Source organism: Bos indicus, chromosome 19 (assembly GCF_029378745.1).
Source record: "Bos indicus isolate NIAB-ARS_2022 breed Sahiwal x Tharparkar chromosome 19, NIAB-ARS_B.indTharparkar_mat_pri_1.0, whole genome shotgun sequence".
NCBI lineage: Eukaryota > Metazoa > Chordata > Mammalia > Artiodactyla > Bovidae > Bos > Bos indicus.
Window position 1 is genome coordinate 30,573,554 of NC_091778.1, and position 27,672 is coordinate 30,601,225.

General features: G+C 48.3%; 1 protein-coding gene and 1 long non-coding RNA gene across 2 annotated transcripts in view; one reads left to right on the forward strand and one right to left on the reverse strand.

The window, feature by feature from the left end:
• The window catches only part of LOC139177545 (uncharacterized), a 33,087-nt gene extending 11,507 nt beyond the window's left edge, over positions 1-21,580 (forward strand). The window contains exons 2-5 of the long non-coding RNA XR_011561992.1: positions 16,724-17,022; positions 17,349-17,580; positions 19,591-19,741; positions 19,922-21,580. This is a non-coding gene — a long non-coding RNA (uncharacterized lncRNA). The remainder of the gene's footprint in view (positions 1-16,723; positions 17,023-17,348; positions 17,581-19,590; positions 19,742-19,921) is intronic.
• Positions 21,581-21,711: 131 nt separating this feature from the next.
• Positions 21,712-27,672, reverse strand: part of LOC109573252 (myosin-13) — a 43,677-nt gene continuing 37,716 nt past the window's right edge. The window contains exons 29-34 of the mRNA XM_070774438.1: positions 27,136-27,343; positions 26,590-26,755; positions 25,768-25,892; positions 24,387-24,980; positions 22,264-22,389; positions 21,712-22,008 (exon numbers count right to left, since the gene is read on the reverse strand). Coding sequence (XP_070630539.1) covers positions 21,712-22,008; positions 22,264-22,389; positions 24,387-24,980; positions 25,768-25,892; positions 26,590-26,755; positions 27,136-27,343 — 1,516 coding nt within the window. The remainder of the gene's footprint in view (positions 22,009-22,263; positions 22,390-24,386; positions 24,981-25,767; positions 25,893-26,589; positions 26,756-27,135; positions 27,344-27,672) is intronic.

Sequence of the window (27,672 nt, forward strand, 5' to 3'; positions counted from 1 at the left end):
ATGAAGCACAAGCTGGAATCAAGATTGCTGGGAGAAATATCAATAACCTCTGTTATGCAGATGACACCATCCTTATGGCATAAGTGAAGAGGAACTGAAGAGCCTCTTGATAAAAGTGAAAGAGGAGAGTGAAAAAGTTGGCTTAAAACTCAACATCCAAAAAACTAAGATCATGGTATCCAGTCCCATCACTTCGTGGCAAATAGATGAGGAAACAATGGAAACAGTGACAGATTATTTTCTTGCACTCTAAAATTACTGCAGATGGTGACTGCAGCCTTGAAATTAAAAGACACTTGCTCCTTGGAAGAAAGGCTCTGACCAACCTAGACAGCATATTAAAAAGCAGAGACATTACTTTGCCAACAAAAGTCCATCTGGTCAAAGCTATGGTTTTTCCAGTAGTCCTGTATGGATGTGAGAGTTGGACCATAAGGAAAGTTGAATGCCAAGAATTGATGTTTTTGAACTGTAGTGTTTGATAAGACTTTTGATAGTCCCTTGGACTGCAAGGAGAGCAAACCAGGCAATCCTAAAGGAAATCAGTCCTAAATAGTCATTGGAAGGACTGATGCTGAAGCTGAAGCTCCAGTACCTTGGCCACCTTATGTGAAGAATTGACTCATTGGAAAAGACCCTGATGCTGGGAAAGATTGAAGGAAGGAGGATAAGGTTTAGATGTTTGGACGGCATCACTGACTCGATGGTCATGAGTTTGAGCAAGCTCCAGGAGTTCGTGAAGGACAGGGAAGCCTGGCATGCTGCAGTCCATGGAGTTGAAAAGAGTCAGACACAACTGAGTGACTGAACTGAACCATAAGACTTAAGATAACTCTGGGGCTTACAGTGGAAGTCCATGAAGCATCTTCCAAAAGAGATTGAACCTGAACTGTCGGGATCAGTGGGATTTCACAAAATGAGGAAGGGGAAAGGCATTCGCTGTGAAAAGGGAAGGCTAACAGGGAGAAAGTACATCTCTAGGCAGCAAGGAAGAAGAGGGGATAGTGAAAGTCCCATGGAAATGAATGAAGGATTGTTAGATGGATGGATGGATGAATGGATGGGTGTATGGATGGATGAACAGATAGATACACAGCTATCTATCTGAAAAGATAGGTCGATAGGGGGCTGGGTGGCTGAGTGTATGACTGGATGAATAGATGGATGAAATTGCAGGTCGCAGAGGCTGGCGCTCATTTTGCTGAAAATGTCTCTAAACACAGCAGCACGATGATGAATTCTGTTCTCTTCACAAAGTAACTTGGTTTAGGGACTTCCCCGGCAGTCCAGTGGTTAAAACTCTGTTCTACTGCAAGGGGCATAGGTTTGATCCCTGGCTGGGAAACTAAGATCTTGCATGCCATGCAGTGTGGCCAAAAACAAATAAACAAAACCCCAAAGTAACTTGGTTTAACTCGTCCAGATGAAAGAAAGACATTGTGGGTGTCCAAAATCATTTGCTGATTTGAAACATTTGAATGTGGTCAGAGGTACATGGACAGGCCTGGGCTTAGGATGTCATCAGGCCAGGATAGCTTTTTAACATTATGCATGGGTATGTTTTCTCCAAACACATGTGTGGAGACACACGAGACTTTGGGATTTTTCTTTTCCTTTTTACTGCGTTATGCCAAATTTTTGTTTTGACTGAATTGTCACTTTCCAACTTCCCGTGTGTGGAAGCCCAAAGCCCCATGAGTCAGCATAAATGAGACACTTGGACCCATAATAATGGTGGTAGCAAGTGTTTACATAACTTGGGTAAAGGATACAGTTCAGCTTGTTTGGGAAAAGGATATTCTTGATGGGAAAGTAGACTTGGTCCCTTAGTTCTATCCTTACTCCTGATGTAATCTCATCCAAGGTTGATGGGCTTATGTGATTAACTTGAGATGAGAGTTGCCCCCTCCACTAGCTTTTGATCCCTAACTATTGATGAAGCCACATTATTAGCATAATATGGCCACGTTTCTGCCCGCTCCACAGTATAACCCATCATCTGGGTTCCTGGTATGGAATTTCTGGCTGCACACCAGAGCCAAGGGCCATGTATTTAAACACAGGGGCTTTTCCTCCAGCAGAGGTGCTTTCCAGCCGGGGGCTTTTCCCAGGATAGGTCTAGCTGCAGTCTAAGTCAGAATGTTTGAACTCAGTCTGAAGTGTGCCTTTCTTCTCAGTTTTTAAAAATTTCCCAGCCTGAGATGGCTTGAGTAGCCTTCATTCAGATGTCTTGTGGTTTCTCTGTGAAGGCTTTTCTGGAAGACACTGTTGTTTAACTACACAAGTAATTTCTGGCCCCCCTTTTCCCTCCAGCTGCCTGCAATTACAGAAGCTGGAAAACCAAGTACAGAATTTCCCACATGTGGCCATGTAATCTGATTTGGGCCAGTGAGAAGAAGAGGAAGTGTAGCTGGGGCTCCTGGGAAAAGTTTTCTTCCTTATAAGAAAGACAAGCTGAGATGCTCCAGGATGTCACCTTTCCCTCCTTTTCCCCATCTCAAATGCATTATGTTGAGATATGACTTGAACAGTTAAGGAGGTTGGATTGGTGGGCTGAACAAAGTCTGCAGATACTTATTGAACCTCCACTGTGTGCCTGACTGGTGGCTCAGTAGTAAAGTATCTGCTTGCCAATGCAGGAGACACAGGTTTGATCCCTGGGTCAGGAAGATCCCTTGGAGAAGAGATTGGCTACCCACTCCAGTATTCTTGCCTGGAGAATCCCATGGACAGAGGGGCCTGGTGGGCTACAGTCCATGGGGTCATAAAAGAGTTCGACACGACTGATTGACTGAGCACTGTTTGCCTGATGCTATCCCAAGTCCCAGGGATGTAGTTTCAAACATGAAACGGTGGGTGCCTGTCCTCACAAGCTTGACAGCTTGGTCCCAGGGAGGGTAAAATCAACAAAGAAGAACAGAAATGGATGGACCAATATTGACCGAAACTGAGCAGGCCCAGCGAATCAGAAAAGAACTTTCCACATCTGAGGAGGGAGAAGGGGTAGACCCTCTTATAGGGTGCTCCTGTTAAAATACCGCAGATGAGGCAGGCTGAAGATGAAAGAGCTGTAGCAGGGAGCTTCACAACACCTACAGGGCAGAGATCAATCTTCACCATGAAAGGGAGAACGAAAGAGGGAGAGCAAAGCGGAGAAGCCGTGGGGGTCTGAGGGGCACGCATCCAGCTGCAGGCAGAGAAGAGGGTGGTTAAAGAAAACCCTTGAAACTCTGTCAGGGCAGACAGAGGAGTAATGAAAGGGATTCTCATAAGTGCCTGAAAATAGGCTGACGAGGACTGTACAGATGACGGCTTAAAAAGGTTTTGTTCTTCTGTGGGACAAGGAATGCTATTGTGGTTCATAGGAAGTGAGGTGCGCTAGTGTGTGTGTGGCTGAGATGGGGGCTTGAGGGGCAATCTCTAACCCCAAATGCACAGTGACTGTCAGTGGCTATTCAGGATCTTACACCTGCCTGAGCAGAGCGCTAGAACGTCCCCATGGAGATGCAATGAAGTCAGGCCCTGGGGTAGGAAGACAGAGATGTCGCTGTGTGTCCGAGTCAGAGCACATGACTTTCTACGAATCAGCATGACTCTGCTGTGTTAGCATCTGAGGGAGTGGCTGCAGCAGGGAGAACTGGGGACTGACTGCAGCCCCGAGAACCTGACTCAAAGGGCCTCTAGAGAACCCGTAAATGAAGGATCACAGCTGCCCTCGAAGGAGCCCCCACTGTGACCCCAAGGGTTAGGTGGGTCCTATCGTCTGGCTCAGAGTCTGCCTCAAACCGAATCTGGAGAGTGACCAGAGGCCTGCAGAGAACACCAGGTTGGAATTTTCTGCCTTCCTTATATCAGAGGAGCCATGCACTGAGATGTAGGAGAGTGTGGGCTCCGGGGTCACCCTCAGGGTTAAATCCCAGCTCCAGGGTGGCTTTGGGCAAATTTTAACCTGTTTTTGCATCTACAAAATGGGCACAGTGGTTCCTTCCTCATGGGGCTAAAGGGGAGTGAAGGCTTAGAAAGTGTGTAGGACATAGTAGGCACTCACACTGCGCTCAGTCGCTCAGTCATATATGACTCTTTGTGACCCCATGGACTGTAGCCCGTCAGGCTCCTCTGTCCATTGGATTTCCTAGGCAAGAATACTGGAGTGGGTTGCCACTTCCTTCTCCAGGGGCTCTTCCTACCTCAGGAATTGAATGCCTCCTGCCTTGGCAGGCGGATTCTTTACCACTGCGCCACCTGGAAAGCCCCTAGTACGCACTCTATAAATAACTGCTGTTGTTGTTGTTATTATTACCTTCGGGAGTCTGGCAAGGGAGAGGCACATAGTTTTTGGAATATACCATTTCCCCTTGGTCTTTAGCTTCGAGGGCAACCAACATTTTTCAGTCCAGGGTCAAGTCTAAAGACAAACTTTAAACGAAGTCCCAGACCCCTTAGCTGTTACTTCTTTCCTCTGCCCAGAGCAGTAAGCAGTGGTGAGAAGCCTTCCAGGGTGGTGTGACCTTGGCTTAAGAACAGCTGGGAAGCCAGCCTGGAAACACACACAAGCCCGCTCATCACTCCTCCCCAGAAGTTCTGATAGCTGCTGATAGGAGCCGAACGACCTGAACCTCAGCTTCCCCCTGCCACCCAAGGTTGTACTTAAGGAGACACTGTGATTGTTCTGGGGCCCCTGCCCCCACCACATGGCCTTCTACTAATAGATGGCCCTGCCAGGGCAGCCCTCACCTCTTTTTCTGGCTCTCTGCTTAAGTTTCTCCTTGACCCTGGGGGAGGATGATTTGCATAACATTTTAAAACAGAATTGTGGCAGCTTTTGTTAGATGCCAGGGGTCCTGTGAAGGGCACAGAGGCTAAAGAGGAAAAAACAAAAGGAAACATTCTGGGAATTCCCAGTTAGTTCTTGGCATCAGTAGGAATCTTAGTTCTCGGAGAAGTTTTTCTGGCACCCTAGTACCCCCTCCCCCCTCTTCCTTCTAACACTTTCAGGAGCTTTGTAAGTGCCTGGGGCTGATTGGAGGCTGAAATAAGTCTTTTTTTTTTTTTTTTTAGAGGTCCCAGGTGGTACCTGGGGGTTCACCGCTGGAGATACCGTGTGTTGGGCAGATGTGCTCAGATGGGCAGCTCGGTGTGTGTCCAGATCTCTTGGAGCTGTGTTGGTAGCCAGAGCCCTCTGGGGACCAGGGCTTTCGTTAAGGTCCTCTGCTGTGGCCTTGTCCTCATTGGTATTCCTAATGATGGTAACTGGGGTAAGGACAGTAATCACCTGTTTGAACTATTGTGGGTATTGAATGAGTATATATACGAAAAAGGCCTAGAATAGCGCCTGGCACAGAAGAGTCCTCAAATCTTAAGCTATTTTCTGTAGCATGTATGCATGCTATGCTAAGTCGCTGCAGTTGTGTCCGACTCTGTGCGACACCATAGGGCAGCCCACCAGGCTCCGCTGTCCACAGGATTCTGTAGCCAAGAATATTGGAGTGGGTTGCCATTTCCTTCTCCAACAGTCAAGCTGGCTACCTTTAAAGGTGCGGCCTCACGCATGCAAGCCCACACGTGCACACACGCGTACACGTGCTCACTCACCGCTCCGGCTAGGGGAGGGCCACGCATGGCGGCTCCTCCGGCTCAAGGCCAGGGTTCTTGCTAAGCTCCTGGAAGAAGAGCAGCAACTGGAGGCTGCGCAGGCTCTTCAGGCCCTGGGGGGACAGCGGTTGCCCTCCGTCATCCCCTACCCGACCCCCTCCCCGTCGTCGTCGTTGTGGGGCTGCGGGGAGCTCCTGGAGATGTAGCCCTGGTCCAACTGCACAGACCACCGCTGCTCCTCCTCGTGGGGCGTGAGCGCGTCCTGGAGGCTCGGGCTCCGCTGCGGGGGCGCCCCATGGGGAGGAAGAGGACGCTGCTCCACCGGGGACCCTGGCCCCCCAGCAGCGGGCAGGCCTCTTCTCCCTCTACCAGGGCCAGCTGGCCAGCGCCGCTCCCCACCTCCTGTGGGACGGGCTCCACTACCTGAGCCCGAGGGGCCCTGTCCACCGGGACCACCATAGTCTGGAGCGTTGGGGCTTCCGGCTGCCCCGGTATTTGTTAAAAGTAAATCGATTCTTTTAAAAATAATCCACCTTTTCTTTTTAAATTAAAAAAAATTTTTTTTGAATTATGAAAGTATGACATTAACATTTACAGGAGACTTGGAAAATACAGAACAAAGTTAAATATAGTTCTACTCTATATTACAGTTTTTTTTAAAGTAGCTAAATTAAGATTTTAAACTGGAGTTTCAATACCAAGCTTTCAAAAATTAATAGAATGAATAGACAGAAAATACTAATCCATCCTTTTCTATGCCCCAGAGGTCCTTTTTGGTAGAGCAAGCAAGTCTTTGGGCCTTCCCAGGTGGCGCTAGTGGTAAAGAATCCACCTGCCAATGCAGGTAGACATAAGAGATGCAGGTTCGATCCCTGGGTTGAGAAGATCCCTTGCAGTAGGAAATGGCAACCCACTCCACTATTCTTGCCTGGAAAACTCCATGGACAGAGACGCCTAGCTGGCTATAGTGCATGGCACCACAGAGAGTTGGACATGATGAGCGACTGAACACACACAAGCAAATCTTTCCACCTTGTTTTTCTTTTTTAAAAAACTTTTTTTCTCTCTCCTTCTTCCCACCTTGTTTTTCTTCTTCAAGAATGCTTTAGTGATGCTTTATCTTTTGCATTTTCTTATAAAATGTAGGATTAACTTGTTAACTTTTGTCAAAAGAAAGAAAGAAAAGGGGAGAGAGGGAAAGGGTTTGAGGGGAGAAGGAAGATACGAGACTGTAGAAATGTTTGATCTGGATTGTACTGAGTCTGTAAACAGATTTGGAAAGAAACCATGCCTTTATTTTGTAAAGTCGTCTATCAATTCACATGCTGTATCTTTGTTTTATGAAATTTTTTTTTTAGTAGTTCTTAAGGATCTAAAATTTAATAGTTCTGTAATTTTCTCTAGAGGTCTTGTATGTGCTTTATTCGCTGTTAGGAAATTGATTTTTAAAAATTCAATTATAAGCAGCATAATTTAAAAAATCATTTTCTACCTGTTCGGTGCTGGAATAAACAAGTATAATTTATTTTTACATTTAGATTTTTAAATTTTTATAAGTAAACTTTAAATTTTGGATTGATTTTAGATTTATAGAAAAGTTGCAAAGAGAGAACAGAGTTCCAGTATATCCCTCATCCAGTTTTCCCTAAAGTTGTTTTTTTATTTTTGGCCATGCCACATAGCTTGTGGGATCTTAATTTCCTGACCAAGGATCCAACTCAGGTCCTGGCAGGAAGAACACCAAATCCTAACCACTGGACCACCAGGGAATTCCCCAGTTCTCCCTAATGTTTATGTCTTACATAACCGTGGCACACTTAACAAAACTAAAACCAACATTGTGCATTACCAGTTACACTCCACACTGTACTTAGATCTAATAGTGTCCTTTTTTGGTTCCAAATTCCAATCCAGGATGTTTGCTGTTCTTGTTTATTCACTAAGTTGCATCCAACTCTTTGTGACCCTGTGGATTGTAGCCCGCTAACCTTCTCTGTCTATGGGATTCTTCAGGCAAGACTACCGGAGTGGGGTGCCAAGCCCTCATTCAGGGGATCTTCCTGACCCAGGGATCGAACCCTCATCTCTTGAATCTTATGCACTGGCAGACGGATTCTTTACCACTGCACCGTATGGCTGTAAAAGCTTCCAAACACTCTCAGTGTCTGTACTCATCTGTGGGAAATGATTAACAAACCATTCAGAGATGGGCACTGGCCTCTGAACTACAGTGTGAGTAGCATCACTCCAGATCTGTGCTTCTTGAACTGGATGTGCTCACAGATGGCCTGGAGATCAGGTTCAGGGCCATGTTTGAATTCGCTGTGTCTGGGAGGGACCTGGAGTCTGTGTTTCTAAACACCCGGGGATGCTGCTGCTGCTGCATCATCACACTTCAGAAGCCTCTGACTACAGCATGTTCTCTTTTGTCATGAGCAGCTACCCAAATATTTGAAACTGACAACTATGCTTCCAGCCCCCAAGCTTCTTCTCTGGACTAAAGAGGACCAGTTCCCCCAATTGCTATTCAGGCAGCAGTTGCCACACCCCCGTACTCCAACCCCTATTCGGGCTGCACCTGTGGATGGCATGCCTCCCCCCTCCCCCCACCCCCAGCCCTGCCTCCTCTTTCCTCTTCCTGTCCTCCTGACATCTTGTGTAGAGCACCTTGTGTTAGTCATTCAGTTGTGTCCGACTTCCTGTGACCCCATGGACTGTAGACCGCCAGGCTCCTCTGTCCATGGAATTCTCCAGGCAAGAATACTGGAGTGGGTAACCATTCTCTTCTCCAGGAGATCTTCCCAACCCAGGGATCCAACCTGGGTTCCCTGCATTGCAGGCAGATTCTTTACTGTCTGAGCCACCAGGGAGGCTATTTCCTTCAGTCATTCCTAGGTTGGCTCCAGGCCTGGGGGGATTTTTGGATCTCTCATGCTTCTGGGAAGCTCTTCAGGATGGAGGAAGGAAGTTGCACTAGAGCCGAAAAGTGCAGTGTCCATCTGCCCCCTGGATTGATGCCCTGGTGAGCCTCCTGACCCCTGCCCTCTCCAGGGTCTCCTGTCTGCCCTCCAGAGTCACCTCAATTCAACACTGGTGACCTGGGCTTTCCTGTCTGCATCCCCCCTTGAAGCACCCGATTCACTGGAAGGGCTGCGAGGAGATAACAGGGGGGCCTTCCTTTTGCTGGGGACAGGGGGCTCTCTGACCACACCAAGACACAGGGGCTTTTATGACTACTTTGACACTTTTGTGACCCTCTTTACAAGGATCCCCTATCCCCACCACCCTGAAGCCCCCTCCTCCATGTCTCAGGACTCCCCCGAAGCCAGGCTTCAGTCAAGGCTTCGTTTTGGAAGATCCCTGTAAAATGTGTTTGCTGAGAAGGAGCAGAATTGAGTCAGCCTCAAGTCCTAACATCTCAGCCAGGATTCTTCTATCAAATTAGGAAGTAGTTTCCCCAGCCCCCAGGGCATAAATCTTATCTTAAAATCTAAAGATAACTTTAGAAAATTATGCACAGCTTTATAGAGAAATGAAACCTCAAAGAGATGAGAAACTCTATTTCATCATCCTGGTTGTGGGCTTGTCTGACACAGGGCTGTCATCGGCATGTATGTATTAACTTAAGCTTCTTTCATTTAACTTCTTTTAGTAAGTACGTTAATATCTGCATCTTGATGGACTCAAATGTTGTTTGTGCTGTTCTCTCTTACAAGATACATAACCCTCCGAGTAATCCTAGACTATCATGGTAATTGCAAGCTCGAGCCCTGCCATTCACTAGCTGTGTGACATTAAGCAAATTCTTAACCTCTCTGAACCACACTTGTAAAATGAGGAGAAAATAGGAGCCTACAATAGAGAAGTTTTGTGAATATTAAATGAGATGATGCATGTTAAGTTCTTAAAACAGCAGCTAGCACATGAAGAGTGCTCTGTTAACATCAGCTGCTGTTATAACTATGACCCAACGTATTCAGATAGCCCTCAATTACTAAGCATTTTAGGTTATTTGTGATTGTTTAATTTTAAAAATAGTCATGTAAAAATATTTTGGAAAATTCATTTATTTTATTTTTGGCTGGGCTGGGTCTTTGTTGCTGTGCGGGCTTTTTTCTCCAGTTGTGAGTGGGGGCTGCTCTCTAGCTGTAGTGTGTGGGCTGCTCGCTGTGGTGGCTTCTCTTGTTGCAGAGCACGGGCTGTAGGGTGTGCGGGCTTCAGTAGTTGCGGTTCCTGGGCTCTAGAGCGCAGGCTGTGGCATGTGGGCTTAGTTGCTCTGTGGCATGTGGGATCTTTCTGGATCAGGGTTCAAACCCATGGTTCCTGCATTGGCAGGTGGATTCTTCATCACTGAACCACCAGGGAAGGCCTGCAATTTTTTTTTTTTTTGAGGTATAATGAAAATTAATTTAATAAAGCTTTTATCAGAGAAGACCATAAAAGAACACACGTAATAAAGACAACAAGAGGATTCTGACAAGCCCTGCAAGTATTTTATTGTTATGAAAATGCTGTTATGAACATTGATCCATTCTGGCAACCTCTGTGGACTGCTTCACCTGCCCTGGAGGATTCTAAGATGATGAAGAGGGTGCTGGCTCTTGAAGAGGTGGCAGTTTAGTGATGGAGAGAAACAGGAAGTGGGTGATTATGAAAACCCAAGGGCCCCAGAGAGGAATGGGTGAGGGCCGTGAGGCGGGCGAACGTTGGGAGGCGCTCAGTGGAGCGGTTGGGGTCTGAGATGAACTTGTAATTCCTCAGAGGGAAAGGCACTTGTAAGTCTTATTATTTATTACCCTAATTTACTCCCAGAGCTTATAACAGCTCCCAGTATGTGAGAGTCCCTCCATCCGTCTGTCCAAGGCTGGCTGGAAGCCTCGTCTGCTTGCTCTCTAGAAGGAGTCACACCCCGGCAGGGCCACCAGCCTGGTCCAGATCCCTACCGGGTCCTGATCGGGGTCCAGATGTTTTGTCTGGCCCCACCCGGACCTCTCCCTCCTGACTCATGGGACAGGAAGCCCCTAGCTGCAGGGCAGTACCTCGGAGCTAAAGTCTCTTCCTCCTCCCAATGGTGGTGAGAGAGAGGCCCACGGTGGAATTCAGGTCACTGGCGGGGGAGGAAATGATGTGATGTTATGAGAAGTTACACTCTAAGCAGGAGTGTTGAAGGACGAGGGATGTCTGCTGGGTCTGTGTGCCGGCTGGGTCCAAGAGAGATCTCCTGTTTAGACTCTGAGGCGGCCGGCCATGGTGCCTCTTTCGTGGGGACAAGCAAAGAAGAAAGGGAAATGCCAACCGGCATTCTAGAAGCCCACTTTGTGGCAGGGGGTTGACTGCCGTGTATGGATTTGTCCTCACAGTGACTGTGTGGGAAGGCAGTTCAATTCCCAAACCGAAAATCAGACTCAGCAAAGCCCCACGGTCCCTGGCTTGTGAGCCTTGGTCATGAGCAGCAAATTGAGGTGATCTATACTGCTTCTTCTGGGAGTAGGAACTTGACCTCGTAGGAGGAATAGGAAACATCCCTCTTGACTTTGGATTTGGTTGTGGCTGGACCATCATGACTTAGAACTGACCAGTCAAAACCCTCTGTCCTCCTGCCATCTCCTGACATCAGGCCTGACCATCCAGGCCAATGAGAACCAGCCCTTCAGCTTTTTAAAAAAATTATTTGTTTATTTGTTTTTATTTTTATTTTCGGGCTGTGCTGTGTCTTCGTTGCTGTGCTGGCTTTCTCTAGTTGCAGTGAGCGGGTGCTGTTCTCTAGTTGCGGGGCACTGGCTTCTCATTGCGGTGGCTTCTCTTGTCGTGGAGCACAGGCTCCAGGGCACAAGGGCTTCAGTAGCTGTGGCATGTGGGCTCACTGGTTTCAGCTCCCGGGCTGTAGAGCTCAGGCTCAGTGGCTGTGGCACATGGGTTTAGTTGCACCGAGGCATGTCGGATCTTCTGGAGCAGGGATCGAACCCGTGGCTCTTGCATTGATAGGCAGATTCTTTACCACTGAGCAACCAGTGAAGCCCAACCCTTCGGCTTTTGCAGGAACTCCTGGAAAAAAAGATGCTCCTAGGCCACTAGCATAAGATGGGAAGATACAGGATACAAGCTTAGCCATGTTGTAATCACAAAGGAGCAGGCTTCTGGGGAATAAAGTTAATTTTGAGGAAAACAGAATGGACAGATGGAAAGAAAAGAGAAAAATAAGAAACTGTCTGAAATCCTAGATCCAATGACACATCTGTGGACCCAGTCAGCCTGAAGATTGACTACCCTCGAAATGTTCATTTAGGTGAACCAGTAAATCTTCCTTCTTGCCTAGACATTGCAGCTGACTCTCTGTCACAGATGAATGAGTTCCTACGCCCAGGAGATAGCTGTGGAATTGGGACTAGGATGGCCTGGCCCACATTTCCTTCCTGCCTTCCCCACCTGCCCATACTCTGAAGGGGGAAATCCTTGGCTCTGAGAAGTCCTCTCAATCTGCTGCCTTGAATCAGCTGGCCTGGTAGGACTGGTGGAAACTGGGGGTCGGCTTGGCCTACCTAGTACGTCCTCCAGTATCTTTATATACAAATTCCAGGTTTGTCTTTATTGGGTTCATTGGTTCCACGTAGTGGTATGCTGGTAACTGTTTAACAAGCAGAGAGATAAAAAGCCCTGGACTAAAGTGTTTGTCAGTTTCTGTGGTGTAAATATTTCCACCTCGGCCAGGTTCAGCATCCCCCATGACATTCCTAAATGTGGAGACAGAAAGAGATGTAAGTAGCAAACCACTGGAGAGTATGTCTATCACACAGATTTATTAGTTGTAAATCACAGATCGTTATAAATGCAATAGATTAGTTATGTTGTTGTTCAGGCGCTAAGTCGTGTCCAGCTCTTTGCAACCTCATGGACTGCACCACACCAGGCTTCCCTGTCCTTCACTATCTCCTGGAGTTTGCTCATATTCATGCCCATTGAGTCAGTGATGGGCATCTCATCCTCTGCCATCCTCTCCTCCTTCAATCTTTTGCAGTTTTATGTATTGATTTTTAATTAATTTTTTTTTTTTTTTGGCTACACTGAGCTTCATGCTGGATCTTCGTTCCCTTACTGGGGATTGAACTCATACCTCCTACATTGGAAGCATAGAGTCATAACCACTGGACTGCCAGGGAAGTCCCCATATTGATTTTTTATTACCTTTTTAAAAAAATATACAGATACTCCTGGACTTTTGATGGTTCGATTCACAATTTTTCAACTTTAGAAAAGCAATATGCATTTAGTAGAAACTGTGCTTTGAGTTTTGCATTTGGATCTTTTCCCTGGCCTAGAGATACGCAGTCTGATCCTCTGTTGACGCTGGGCAGGGCAGCCAGCCACAGCTCCCGTCAGCAATGCAGTCATGAGGGGAAACAACTGATATACTTACAGCCTTTCTGCACCCAGACAGTCATTCTGTTTTTCACTTTCAGTAGCGTATTCAATACCTCACATGAGATAGCCAACACTTTACTCTCAAATGGGCTCGGTGTTCGATGATTTTGCCTAGCTGTAGACAAATGTAAGTGTTCTGAGCACATTCAAGGTAGGCTGAACTAAATGATAATGGTTTGGTAGGTTTGATGTATCAAATGCATTTCCAAATAAATGGTATTTTCAATTTACGATGAAAGTCGAGGAAGAGCTGTAATTTATCTCATTGTAAAATTATAAAATTTAAATTTAATAGTAAGTAAATTATAAAATTTAACTCTTAAGAACTGGCTCACAAAATTCCTAAAAGTTTCATAACTGGCTCTTGTGAGCTGGTACGAGCTGTTTCCAGGATACCACTGATGCCACTTAGATCTCAGCAGGAAATGACTGCGTCTTCCTGGGTTCAAGAGCTATTGGTGTGAGCCCAGGTTTAAATGAAAACAGGGACCTGGATGAGATCCTAAAAGCTTGATCTGGCAGGAGGCCTGTGCCAGAGTTGAAGCGTGCAATGGAACTGAATGGGTCATTAGCGATCAGAATGGGATTTATGACCTGGAGATGTACACATGGTGCAGTGAAGCAGCCGTGCTTTGTGGGGTCAGCTGACCCCACTGCATAGGAGGGCCGTGGAGCAGGGAAATAGATGTGCAGGGCAGGGTGTGTACCAGCTGGGCTCTGGCTGGAAGCAGATGCCACACCCAGGTCAGCACAACGTGTCGGGTGTTTGAGGAAGAGACTCTGCACAGAGATGTAGGCAGGTTCAGGGAGGCCACGGGAATAAGGCAGAGCTCCAAGTTCAAACAGGGTGAGGGGACTGGTCAGTGGAGATGATGACAGAGCAGGCTGGGGAGTGGGAGGATGCAGGGAATAAATGCCCTCTTCTTCCTCTTCCCTCTGCTTTTCTATCTCAGCTCCCTGTTGGCTGGACCCACCCAAAGTCCAGAGGGCAAGGAAAAGCATTGTTTCTTTGACCTCTTTTGGGACAAGTGAAAAGTGGGAGGGGTCTGAAGGGTCAGATGGCAAAGGTCTTGACCTGAGTATCTCATTATGGACCTGGGTATTCCCTTTGTCTGGAGCCTAGGAGAAGGGCCAACAGACTTACATTTGGAACCTCCACAGGCCACCTTCATCTCAGAGACACCCAGGGTCTGGTCACCCACCCTGTTAGGAGCAGGAGGCTGTTTGTGGAGGCCCACTGCCTTCTACTCTGGGGACCAACCGTTCTTTTCCAGTCTGGCAGTGATTTCTGGGACAAGGGGAGTGAGGCCTGGGAGAAGACCCTTGGCCATGGTCTCACCCTCTGCTGCCAGGGCCATCACCAGGGCCTACTCACAGCCCGGCCAGTCCCAGGCCTCCATCTCAGATTCTGCAGGGTCCTCTTCTGAGGACACTCACTTAGGGGGAGCCCTGGTCTGGGAGCCCTGAGAGTTGGGTGTTTGGCTCTGACACTTCATCCTGTGGGGGTCACCAGATCCCATCACGAATCTGAATTTTATCATCTGCAAAACCGGGGGCCTGGATGGGATGATCCTGTTTCCCAAGGACACCTCTGACTCTGAATGTCTATTGTCAAGACTCGAGGGGTAAGACCTCTGGGTCATCTGCATTATGAAAAGCCTGTCTTCCCACCGCCAGGAGGTGGCAGCAAAGCTCTGTTTTGAAGAGGCCTGTAGGTCAGGGTAGGCTCTGTTGTCCAAGGCCCCCAGAACTTGAAGCCCAGGTTTGGTGGCTAGGTTTCAAACTAATAACAGCAGCAGCAGCAGCCAACAGTATCGTTATTATTATCATTCTTGTTAGTAAAACATCTCCAATTTGGATAGTTACTAGGAAAATCTCTTACACGCATCAGGTGTGAATCTTTCAACAGTTCTGTCCTGACGTAGGAAATTCCAGGACTTCCTGCTCCACGTTGAGGCTCAGAGACACTCCCTGACTTTCCCAAGGCCTTCTGAAAAGTGTGACATGCTAGAGATCTGGGGGACCAGGGTGGGGTGAATGCAGAGATGCTAGGCAGCTCTAAGTGAACTGGGGAGTGTTGGAGCAGATGGAATTCATATCTGCTTTTTTTTGGAATGTCAGAAAGAAGTGATTCCACAGGAAATTTTTTTGATGCCCCTCAAGTGCATGGTATATTAGCTCCTTAAACGAGAGGAATCCCCATGGAGACACAGCCCAATCCCAGCCCCCTCTGAACCCCCGTCTGACATTCCACCTGCACTCTGAGGTCACGTGTCACCCCTGCCCACTGTGATGACACATTACCAGAGTATAAACTATGTGTCTGGCTCCAGACCAAGGGCATGTCTTGCATTTTCTTAGTTACTTCTCAGAATAGCCCTCTAATGCACATCATTACACCCCATTTTACACGTGAGGCAGCAAAGGCTCAAAGTCACGAAGTAACTTGTTCCAAATCGCACAGCTGCGAGTGGTAGGGTGGGACTGGGACCCAGAAGGTCAGCCCAGGGCTTTCCCCACATGCGCAGGGAAAGGCCACCGTGGGAGACTCTGCTGTACCGTGAGTCTGAAGGGCTTCCAGCTCAGCTCCTTCTCAGCGTCAGAAAAGCCACAGTCCGTCTGCTAGAAAACGGGGGTGTTAATACCTGCCTGACCTCCCGACAGGATTGTTGGGAGACCCTTGTGGAAAAGACGAAAATGGGGCACGTGGATCCTCAGCATCTTATAGAATGGTTATTCGTAGCTGAAACTGTATTATCATTCTAATCGGGAGGGTGGGGCAGTGGCGTGGCAGGAGTGTAGGGCTAGGATCTGGTGTCTGGGGACTTTGAGAATGACCTTGGTTTCCTTGTGTATGAAATTGAGAGGATTGAAGGAGATCATTTTTTAATGGACCTTTTCAGTCTTTAAGTTTAGGCATTATGGTGCCAAGGATGGTGATGATAGCAATGATGATGGTGATGGTGATTGTGGGAGGGTGATGGTGGTGATGATGATGGTGGGAGGGTGATGGTGGTGATGATGTTGGTGGGAGGGTGATGGTGGTGATGATGATGCTGGGAGGGTGATGGTGATGATGGTGATGATATTGAGGATGGTGATGATGATGGTGATGGTGGGGATGGTGAGGACGGTGACGGTGATGGTGGGGATGGTGATGTCAGACATCTGAGGTCACCTGACCTCAGAATCATTTCCTGCCACCACCGCTGCTGCCAATCCCTATGTCAACGGCACGAGGGGTGAGCTGGTGATGAGATGCAAAGACGGATCTAGAGGCCAGAGAGAAGGGACTGTCTAAGATGTCAGAGGAGAGTGCATTGTAGTGCCTGGTACATAGTAAGCCAGAAACTCTGCACCCCTTGCCATCACCCCAACCCTCCATCTGTCCCAGAGAAGCAATGATTTTTATTGTTATCTCTGCCTTACAGAATAAGGAAAGTGAGGCCCAGGGAATTAGTCTTAAGTTGCTCAAGGCCACACAGTTGGTATGTGATAATATTGGGATTCCATCCAGGTTTGATGGAACCCAAAGTCCATGCCCCTGACCACACGACTCAGTCTGACCGTTGAGGCAACTCAGGTTCAGAGAGTGTACATGGCCAAGCCAGGCCACACAGCTATTGCTACCAAGTGCTCCGTCTGAGGCTCAGATTTAGTCTTGGCTCCTGATCCTGTCCTTGTTCATGCTGCTGCATTTCTATCCTTTCAGGGCAAGAAACCCAACTTAATCAGAGTCAGGGGGCTCTGGGAGCGACCATAAGACTAGCCACACTCTTCATCCTTGGCCAGAGCACCGTGGACAGGATCTGTGCACATGGAGGAAAATGGGAAGGAGGAACAAGCAGAGCTTGCAGACCAGCTTATGGGCAGTCCTTCCCGAAGGAACTGTCCTAGGAAGGAATCCTGTGTTCAGGAGCACCTGCTACCTCTGAAGATGTTCTGGGACCTGTGGGTGGTGTGAGAGGAGTGGAGACACCGCCCCAGGAGAGACGGGATGGAAGAGCAGAGGTGCCTGGGGGAAAGAGCCCTGAGGTCTTGGGGGGAGGTGTCTAGCCTGGGGGCTCTGGGATCTTGGGGGTCTGGGCTCCTCCAATCTGGATAACTACAGAGTGCTTAATCCATCTGGGTCCAGTGTCCCTGTCTGTAAATTCGGGGGAACTGAGCTGGAAAAAATAATGAATTCCTAGTAGAGAATGGCCCACAGGTATCTGAAAGTTATTTTTAACTGCTAGGGAGCCGGTGGTCTATCTTGCAGCGAGTTGATTTTCCTTCTTTCCTACTCAGGGCCAGGAGGGTCCACTTTCACATCTCTTTCTTTATGGTTTATACAATAGACCTGGCAAGAATCTGAGAACCACCCCACGGAGGAAGAACGGACAGTGATAATAAACATAGCGGAGCCAGAGATCTGAGTTGCCAGGAGAATTTATTTCTCAGGACACCATCCCTCTGCTCTCCCAAGGTGTCCCATGGCAACAGGCATTGGGAGGGGCTCATTCTTCCATCTTCTGGGGGAGAAAAAGAATCGTACACAGGAAATGAGTCAGGAAATGAGTCAAAGCAAAGGTGAGGCTGGGCCTCGTGTTCAAGTGGGGTAACTGGGGAGGCTGGAGTCTCAGGAAAACATTAAGACGTGGCTTTGTCTCCCTTTGTACATTGTAAAAGCAAACTAGTCGAGCCCCTGGAGATGGGGCGAATCCCCCCAAAAGCAGGGGCTTCTTGGGCACTGCCTTTTGCAACAGGGAGGGAGGGGCAGGGATAGTAGGGCATCTGGCTCCCAGCCCCTCACTGCTCCTGTGAGCTGGAACCCCCGGGGACCTGGCTAAAGCAGTACCTCAGTGAAGGCACAGCCGGCAGCCAGGGAGGGACACTGACAAGCACTCTCTGAGCTCTGCGGCTGCTGCCTGGTCCTGAGTCTCAGGGTGTTTGGAGTGGGGAGTCTGCTCTCACCTGGGCTCCCACATCTCGGCTCTTGGCCCGCAGCTTGTTGACCTGGGATTCAGCGATGTCGGCGCGTTCCTCGGCCTCCTCCAGTTCATGCTGGACCCTCCGGCACCTGGACAGCTGTGTGTTGGCTTGCTCCTCCTGAAGGGAAGGCCGAAGGGGCAGGAGGCTGAGGAAGCCCCTCCCTCTGGCTCTGAGGCCCTGGGTCCCTGACGGCCTCTGTGGGAACGGGGGTGCCAGGAGAGCTTGGGCCCCAATTCCCTGAGGTCAGAGGAGGGAGAGCTGAGCTCTCCAGCAGTGAGGATGATGCCCGCAGCTCCTGACCATGTGCACCGCGCAGTCACCTGGAGGTCCGCTGCCCACAGGATAGGGCTTCCTGGGCTTCCCCAGTGGATCACATGATAAAGAATCTGCCTGCAATGCAGGAGACCCAGGCTCAATCCCTGGGTGGGGAAGATCCCCTGGAGGAGGGAATGGCAATCCACTCCAGTATTGTTGCCTGGAGCATCCCATGGACAGAGGAGTGGGCTACAGTCCATGGGGTTGCAAAGAGTCGGGCATGACTGAGTGATTAACATGTCACTTTGCCCCTAGGATGCTTGCCTGTTCCCCTGTGCCCCTCCTCTGTACCATCCCCACCCCTCAGAGCTCTTTAGAGGAGACTAAGTCTCCCAAGGCACATAGAGGTGTCAAGAGACTCACGGTCCATGCCCCCTTGCCCTGTGCCTGCCCCTGCCCTGTGCCTGCTCCCAGTGCTGGCTTCCCATGGCCAGGCTGGGTCTGGTTGAGGACCATCCAAGGGTTTCTGATGAAAGTGGCCTGCTGGGCCCTGGCCAGCTCTGCTGCAGCTGTGCTAATCCTCCTCCCATTTAACCAGTCCAGACCGGCTTCCCAGAGGTCAGGACGGAAGCCCCAGCCTCTTGAGTAGGGAAGACAAAGGGCAGGGAGAGAAGCCTCATCTTCCATCATTTATCTGGAGCAGGTGCCCCCAGATTTTGTCTCTCAGGGTGCAAGTCCTGTGAGATGCTCTGTTTACTAAAAAGAGATGCCATGTTCCATCAAGGGTGAGAAATGCTACAACTCAGAACACCTCTTCCACTATGAGGTCCATCCCGCGTCATCTGCAAAATCTGAGAAACCCTTGAAGTAAAGCAACCCTCCAACTTTGTGGAACCCAGAGTTTCCTAAAGGATTTCTCATCTATCAAAGAGAAAGACCCCACCCCTCTCCTCCCCGCCACCCCAGCTTCCTGCTATTAAAGTCCTTCAGACCTTGAGTCCCCAGAAGGTATTTGGGAAGTGCTCATTTCAGCCCAAACCATTTCCTCCCTGTTGGTTCCACTGTTTGCTCAAGGGTAGATCTGAAAGCATGAACTGGGGAGTGGGAGTTAGGGAGGCTGAGGAAGGATGGAGGTGGTGGGGGCCAGGGCCAGGGCCAGGGGTAGGATGGGATGACATGAATTAAGACCAGGTATTTGAGGTCAGCTCACAGGGGCAGGGAGTTCTGAGTGAGTCAGGGGCAGTGCTGTGAGTCAGGGTGGGTGGGATAAAGACCACCCTATGAGACTGGGATGGACCCCATACTCACAGCCTCCTCTGCCTGCCTCTTGTAAGCCTTCACTTTGGCCTGCAGCTTGTCCACCAAGTCTTGGAGCCTGAGGATGTTCTTGCGGTCCTCCTCTGCCTGCAAACACAAGGTCCATGCCAGACCCATTCTCTGCTGCTTCTGCAGGTGGGATCCAGAGGGTGCCTGCTGGGGTTTCAGGAGAGTCACTGCCTACCTGGTAAGTCATCTCCTTGACCTTTCGCTCGTATCTGTGGGCGCCCTTCAGAGCCTCAGCCCCCCTCTTCTGCTCAGCATCCAGCTCGCTTTCTAACTCCCGTACCTGCACCCAGAAGAGAGCACAGGGGTCAGGCCACATCTCCCAGGCTTTTCTCACCACTTGTGTGCTGGTTGTTTTTAGGGTGAACTTAAGATCCTTCTGCTTTATTGACTAAGCCAAAGCCTTTGATTGTGTGGATCACAATAAACTGTGGAAAATTCTGAAAGAGATGGGGATACCAGACCACCTGATCTGCCTCTTGAGAAACCTATATGCAGGTCAGGAAGCAACAGTTAGAACTGGATGTGGAACAACAGACTGGTTCCAAATAGGAAAAGGAGTACATCAAGGCTGTATATTGTCACCCTGCTTATTTAACTTATATGCAGAACATATCATGAGAAACGCTGGGCTGGAAGAAGCACAAGCTGGAATCAAGATTGCCGGGAGAAATATCAATAACCTCAGATATGCAGATGACACCACCCTTATGGCAGAAAGTGAAGAGGAACTCAAAAGCCTCTTGCTGAAAGTGAAAGAGGAGAGTGGAAAAGTTGGCTTAAAGCTCAACATTCAGAAAACTAAGATCATGGCATCTGGTCCCATGACTTCATGGGAAATAGATGGGGAAACAGTGGAAACAGTGGCTGACTTTATTTTTTGGGCTCCAAAAATCACTGCTGATGGTGATTGCAGCCATGAAATTAAAAGACGCTTATTTCTTGGAAGAAAAGTTATGACCAACCTATACAGCATATTAAAAAGCAGAGACGTTACTTTGCCAACAAAGGTCCGTCTAGTCAAGGCTATGGTTTTTCCAGTAGTCATGTATGGATGTGAGAGTTGGACTGTGAAGAAAGCTGAGCGCTGAAGAATTGAGGATTTTGAACTATGGTGTTAAAAAATGGCTACATTTAAAGTGTACAAGTGTGGTGACCACATCTTTGGGAGGCTGGCATCAAGAATGCGTTTGGGTCTTTCCTGTGGGAGAAGTGGTTTTCTTCTCTTCGCCACCTCTTCATCCTGTCTGCCTCTTTCATGTCCCTTCTCTCGGGGACAACAGAGACAGTTTCACATCCTTCTCCAAGGCCTCCTCCAAACTGCCAAAAGGTAATGCAGCCCGGTTTAAAAAGCAAATAAAATGAACCATCCCAGGTCGAAAGGGAAAAGCAAAGGGTACAGGAAACGAAGGGAATCATCAGGAAAGAAACTGAAAACTACAAAATATGCTCCCAGATCAAGACAAAGCAATCCTGTTCTGCGTATGGATTGCAAGTTGCTGGAGAGTTAGCCTGGGGGAAGCGCCAATCGCCCTGCATTTTGGATGGAGTGAGAAAGACACCAGAATCGCAAGTTGTATTTTGACAGTAGGAAATCGACATTAGGAAAGCCAGGAAGGGAATGAGACCTGGGACTGGAAGCCAAAGTGGCAGATTTTACGTAGGATGGGCTGTTGTTTATAAAAGTGCTTATTGTTGTTTAGTCACCAAATCATGTCCAACTCTTTCGACCCCATGGACTGTAGCCCGCCAGGCTCCTCTGTCCATGGGATTCTCCAGGCAGGAATACTGGAGTGGGTTGCCATTTCCTTCTCCAGGGGATCTTCCCAACCCAGGGATCTAACCTGAGTGTCCTGCACTGGCAGGTGGATTCTTTACCACTGAGCAACCAGAGAAGCCCCTTATCAAAGTGCAGCTTGATGAATTACACCCAAATGTATGATCTTATGACTGCAAAGTATGTTTCCCCCATCCCAGTTAATATCGATCTGAATCTAAATAAAAATAGACCGTGAACATGTGGTATGTCGTTGCACTGCAGGTATTGAGGGATACCCTTTCTGAAGTAGGTCTGTATATGTCTTGGGGTGTAGGGCAGAGAGGAAGGAGGGGGAGGGACATCTGGCTCACAGGGAATTTCACATGTGGCCCTCAAACGGCACTTGCAATCGACTCAGTGCCCACTTCCCCATCACCTAAGTTTTGGGACTGTGGTTCTGCCAGAGGCAGCTGAACCTCTGTCACTCTGGGAATGAGAGTCCCCTCTGGCCCCCCTACCCGATTCTCCAGCTTGTGGATCTGCTTCTTCCCGCCCTTCAGGGCCAGCTGCTCAGCCTCATCCAGGCGGTGCTGCAGGTCCTTCACCGTCTGCTCCAGGTTCTTCATCATCCGCTCCAGGTGGGCGCTGGTGTCCTGCTCCTTCTTCAGCTCCTCGGCCATCATGGCCGCCTGTGGTTCACAGGAAACGTCTGTGGGCCACCCACCCTCCTCCCCGGGCACATGGAGGATGCTGCGAGGCTGGTCCTCCCTCCCTCAGCTCCCCTCCCACTCTGCCTCTGCTGAGCCTCCGGTCTCCATCTCTCCAGGAAGCCACCATTGACTGACTGCAGGGCTGAGGAGAGGAGACCCACTCGCCAGGCCCTGGCTTAGAAGCCCCTTTCTTATCTCCAGACAGTGTCTCTGAGAGGAAAGAATGGAGCTCACGTCTGTGATGGCTTTCTTGGCCTTCTCCTCCGCATTTTTGGACTCCTGGATAGAGTTCTCCACCTCTGCCTGGCATTGGGCTATGTCAGCTTCCAGTTTTTTCTTGGTATTTATCAGGCTCGTGTTCTACAAGAAAAATTAGATACCAGAGGTTCAGGCTGCGTATGGACACTTACAGTGATTGGAAGGGAGAGAGTTGGGTGGGGAAGGAAGTCTAATGTTGAGGACGTTCTGGTTCTTATTTTTCACGTGAAAAATATTAAAAAAGACTCATTATTGATCAGACAGAAAGTCCCAAATCAGATTCAAGAATTGTAGGTAAAATAACAATAAACAATTAAGGTAGGTTTTCAAATATTTGAGGAAGGATAGATTATTTAATTAATGCTGTTGGAACAAGGAAATGGTTGATTTCACTATATGAAATGAAAAATAATTCTGATTATCCAAACATTATCCATAGGGTTGTAAATGTGATGACAAATGAGAAAGCATTTGCAATGTGCACTGCTGAAAAAATATCTCCTTCCTTAATATGTAAATAAGATAAACCATTAAGAAAAAAGGGCAAAAGTACAAATAGCTAAGACACACCAGACGAAATACAAATAACCAACAAATATGACAAAATGTTCTACCTCATTAGTAATCAAAGAAATATGAAATTTTAAAGTGAGGCATTTTCAAGCATAAATATTAGTGAAGATTAAAACAAATAATTGCTAAGCACTCTCACATATTTTCCCAATAGGAATAAAAATTGGGACAACTTTGTTAAAGAGTAATTTATAGCATATAAATGCTTTTACTGTTTTGACCATGAAATTGGGCTTCCAGGGGTTTATTTACTTCTAGGAATATTAAGGAAATAGTAATCATGGATGTACATGAAGAAGTTTGTCATAGCAATCTTCTAATCATAAAAACTTTTATTGGGAGCAATCTAAAAATACCAAATCATAGAAGACTGATTATATAAAAGTGTCGTAATACACAACTAAAATGGACTACTTTTCTGCCATTAAAAAGACTGTATCATGGAAAATTATTTTAAAATATAGAAATGTGCTTATGACATTGTTAAACGAAAAAAAAAATCACAAAAAGACTGATGACATTTACTAAAAAAATCATATTTATGTGTAGAAACAAGAGTCTAAAATAAAAGACCCCCAAATGCTAACGATATGGTTGGTATTTTTCTGTGTTTTGGCTTGTATTCTCTAGTTTTTAAAGCAAGGAATTTTTTTTTTGGAGTTCCCTGATGGTCCAATGATTAGGGCTTTGAGCTTGTACTGCAGGAGGCAAGGGTTTGATCCCTGGTTGGGGCTTCCCTGGTGGCTTAACTGGTAAAGAATCTGCCTGCCGTGTGTGAGACCTGGGTTCCATCCCTGGGTTGGTTTAAGATCCCCTGGAGAAGGGAACGGCTACCCACTCCAGTATTCTGGCCTGGAGAATTTCATGGACTGCATAGTCCATTGGGTGGCAAAGAGTTGGACACAACGGAGTGACTTTCACTTTCACTTTCTTGGGGAACTAAGAACCTACATGCCATGTGGGATGGCCAAAAATAAATAAATAAAACAAGGAATTTTGTAACTTTCTTAAAAAAATTATTTCAAAAGACGACCCTAATTATCTAAGTGTGTGTATGTGTTAGTTGCTCAGTCATGTCCGACTCTTTGTAATCCCATGAACTGTAGCCCACCAGGCTCATCTGTCCATTGATTTCTCCAGGCAAGAATACTGGAGTGGGTTGCCATTCTTTTCTCCGGGGGATCTTCCTGACCGAGGGATTGAACCCAGGTCTCCCGCATTGCATGCAGATATTTTACTGTCTGAGCCACACGGAAGCCCTAATTATCTAAGCTTGCAGCTTAAATGTTACTGCATCTGTGAAGCCTTCTCCAGCCCCTTTATGCAATAATTCATCCTTCTTTATCTTTGGATAAAAGAAAGCTCAGCCATCTTCCATCTAGAGACAGTGTTATCCCAAGAACTAAGCCTAATGAAAGTTGGTCTTGACCACTAGCCTGGGAGGAGTGGTGGAAACTCCATTCCACAGAGCCTGGATCCTGCCTGACCCCCAGGGTGGACCCTGAGTGCAGCAAGAACGGACTCACCTGGGAGTGAAGAAGCTGCATGCGGTCACTGGCATCCAGCAGCTCCTGCTCCGACAGCTTGCGGGTCCGCTCCGTCTGCTCCAAGACCACCTTCATCTCCTCCAGCTCCTCCTGCAAGAGGCCGTTCCTGCGCTCCACCATGGCCAGCTGCTCCTTGAGATCCTCGTTGCTCCTCAGGGCATCATCCAGGTGTAGCTGGGAGTCCTTCACAGGGAAGCCAGGGGTGAGACGGGAGCCCAGGGCAGGATGAGGTCCCGCCAGGTCCCCCGTGGGCCGCCCACTCACCTTGAGCTGGCCCTGGACTGAGCGCAGGTGTTTCTGGGTCTCAGCCATCTGGCGGTTGGAGTGGCCCAGCTGAATCTCCATCTCGTTGAGGTCTCCCTCCATCTTCTTCTTCAGCCTCAGAGCATCATTCCTGCTCCGGATCTCAGCATCCAGTATGCTCTGCATGGCCTCCGCCGCCCGCTGACTGCTTCTTTTCAGCTGCTCGATTTCTTCATCCTTCTCAGTGAGCCTGCGGTCGAGTTCGGATTTCACCTGGTTCAGCTCTAGCTGGACACGCAAGATCTTGCTCTCTTCATGCTCCAAGGAACCCTGATAAAAGCAAAGGAGAGACTGGGAGTGCTGGGGCAGCCACCTTCTGGAACGAGGTTTTTCATCCCCATCCTGATAAAATGGATGCCGTTATGCTCGTTTTACAAATGACTAGAACAATGCTCAAAGAGGTCAAACGGTTCGCTCCCAAGTTGTGACTAGTGCTGAAACTAGAGCTGAAACTTTGTTATAAACAAACAGCCTTATGTCTTGAGGACAGAGCATCTCTTTGAATTAGTAAAAATTTGATTACTGTGTCTTTGTTAAAAAAAAATAGTGACCATAAATCAGGAGCCTACCTCATCTCTAAAAAGACAGAGAAAGAGAAATTGCTCTCCTGTTACCCTGAGTCGTGGAAATTTCCTTAGAAACATCTCAACCATCTGTCCTGCACTGGCTACCATGGATGATTAAATCAGGACATTGCACTCTTTGGGCCACATGGAATTCCCAGTGGCCAAATATGACTGTGCATAGCTCTTTGCTGAAGCTAAGGCATTTGGAGCTGGCTTTCAGGATGTTTGGTGATGGAGTTCTTGCTTTCTGAGATGTTGAGGACATAAAGACAGGTTTATTTATTCAATAGGGAAAATATTATATGATGGACTGGAGGACTTGGAGGAGATGAAGCAGCAGGACACAGCTGCCCTTCCCACCCCCACCGTGGGGTGCAGGCAGCTGAATGTTCTTTCCAGCAAAGCTCCAGTGCCGGAAGGGTGCCCAGGGAGATGGTCTAGTTCCCCTTCCGTGGTGCTCTGTGCTTCTCCATCACATCCCAGGCACTTACCTCCACCTCTTCTAGGGCAGCCTGGAGGTCTGACTTTTCTTGCTCCGCCTGCTTCTTGGTCTTCTCCACTTCCTGAAGATTCTTGTTTGTTTCCGCAATCTGCATGGTTAAGTCGGAAATCTCTTCTGCAAAGGACAGGCTTGATTCAGGCTACTTCCACAGGTTCTGTTTGATCGCACAGGATCAAATTTTGGCAGGGAACTGAGGGACTGGCAATTCATTCATGACATTGATACAGGAAAGAACAAATACAGTGTAGCCTTTCGGGGGAGGTGTCGGTAAGACACAGGTGTGTGGCCTCACCTGGAGGGGCAGAGGGAGGAACAGCTGAACACTGTGACCCTGCATCTTCACACAGTCTACAAAATGGTCACGGAGAGGACCAGGGAGGAAATCATGGAGAGTGTGCATAGAATCACAGTCTCGGAAATAGAAGGGGCTCTCGAGGGCATTGGGTCTGGTCTAATTTTGTAGATCAGGAGTCTGAGACCCTAAGGGATTTAGTGTCAGACCCGAGGACACAAAGCCACGTAGAGACAGAATTCATGGAAGATCTGTTCTCTAGCAGCGTAGGAGCTTGGCAGCCCAGGAGCCCTCTGCTCTTGAGAACATAGAGGCTTGGCTGCCACTATGCCTTCCATTGGTGGAGTTTGGGTCCTGGGGTCACGGAGTAGATGTGAGGATTTTGTGGGGCAGTGAGAAGGAGGCGGCCGTGGCTAAGTCGGGGAGAGGTGGCTGGAAGAGAAGGGGGGACTGTCGCACTCCTGTGAGTGGGGGGAGAGAGCTGGGGGCTGTCTTACCCCTGCGAGGGGCAGTGCTCACCTTGCAGATTTTTATTCTCCCGTCTCAGTGTCTCTAACTGATCCACCACCTCCTCGTAGGCGTTGCGCATCTTGAAGACTTCAGTACTATGAGATCTGGACTCTTTCTGAGCTGCTTCCAACTCAGCTTGACTCTCATCTAGTTTTTGTTTCCACTCTGAGATGACCTAGGAGGTGACAGAGGGACCCATCAAGAGCCGAGAAGGCCAGGAACTGAGTCATGTTAACAGTGAGTCATGTCAGCAATGCCAAAGTGGGACCCTCCCATCTTTAGAGACCAAAGAAACAAGGGATTCCCCAAACTCAGGGGTTCCAAACTCTGATATCTCTACAGACATCTGCTGTATTCTGAAAGATATGCTGGTCTCAAAGTAATCTGAATTAACTTTGATGGAAAATAAAATTCCTTTCAGAGGGACCATCACAAAATCAAGAGACAGTGCAAAGCCCCAAGTTCTCCACTCCGGACTTGATGCTGTCTGCACCTCCCGCTACCCCGAAGGTGTGTGCATTCACACATCTCTTGCATCGAGTGTTGGGGAAGGACCTTATCGAAGTTCCTCTGCTTCTTGTCCAGGCAGGCACAGGCGGTGTTGGCCCGCTCCAAATCCAGCATCAGATCATCCACCTCTCCCTGGAGCCTCTGCTTGGTTTTCTCCAAGGATGCACACTTGGAGCTCGCAGCCTCTGTGTTTTCCTCTGCTTCCTGGAGCCTCTGGGCCAGTTTTTTCCTAAGAGGATCAGACCTACTGTTGCTGGGAAAGGTGGACTCTTTCAGAAGTAACTGTCAGATAAGGAGGGAATGGAGCCATCTATAAAGGACTGGAATTTGATAAGACCAAGGGCTAGAGTTTGATGATTGGATAGGAGCTAAGTATCACCTGAAGAACCCCAAAATGTTTGGTGGCAAAGCAGTCACCTAGGAGGTGCCAAGGGGACCAGGTGGAATGAATGGACAGGACCCAGGGGGAAGGGCATGGAGACCCGGTCTGTGTGCTTAGGAAAACTTGAAGGCCTAGGGAGGAAGACAGGGCCTGTCACCTGTCTCTCCCTTGTGTATTAAGGTCGTCTGTCCTAGTGTAAC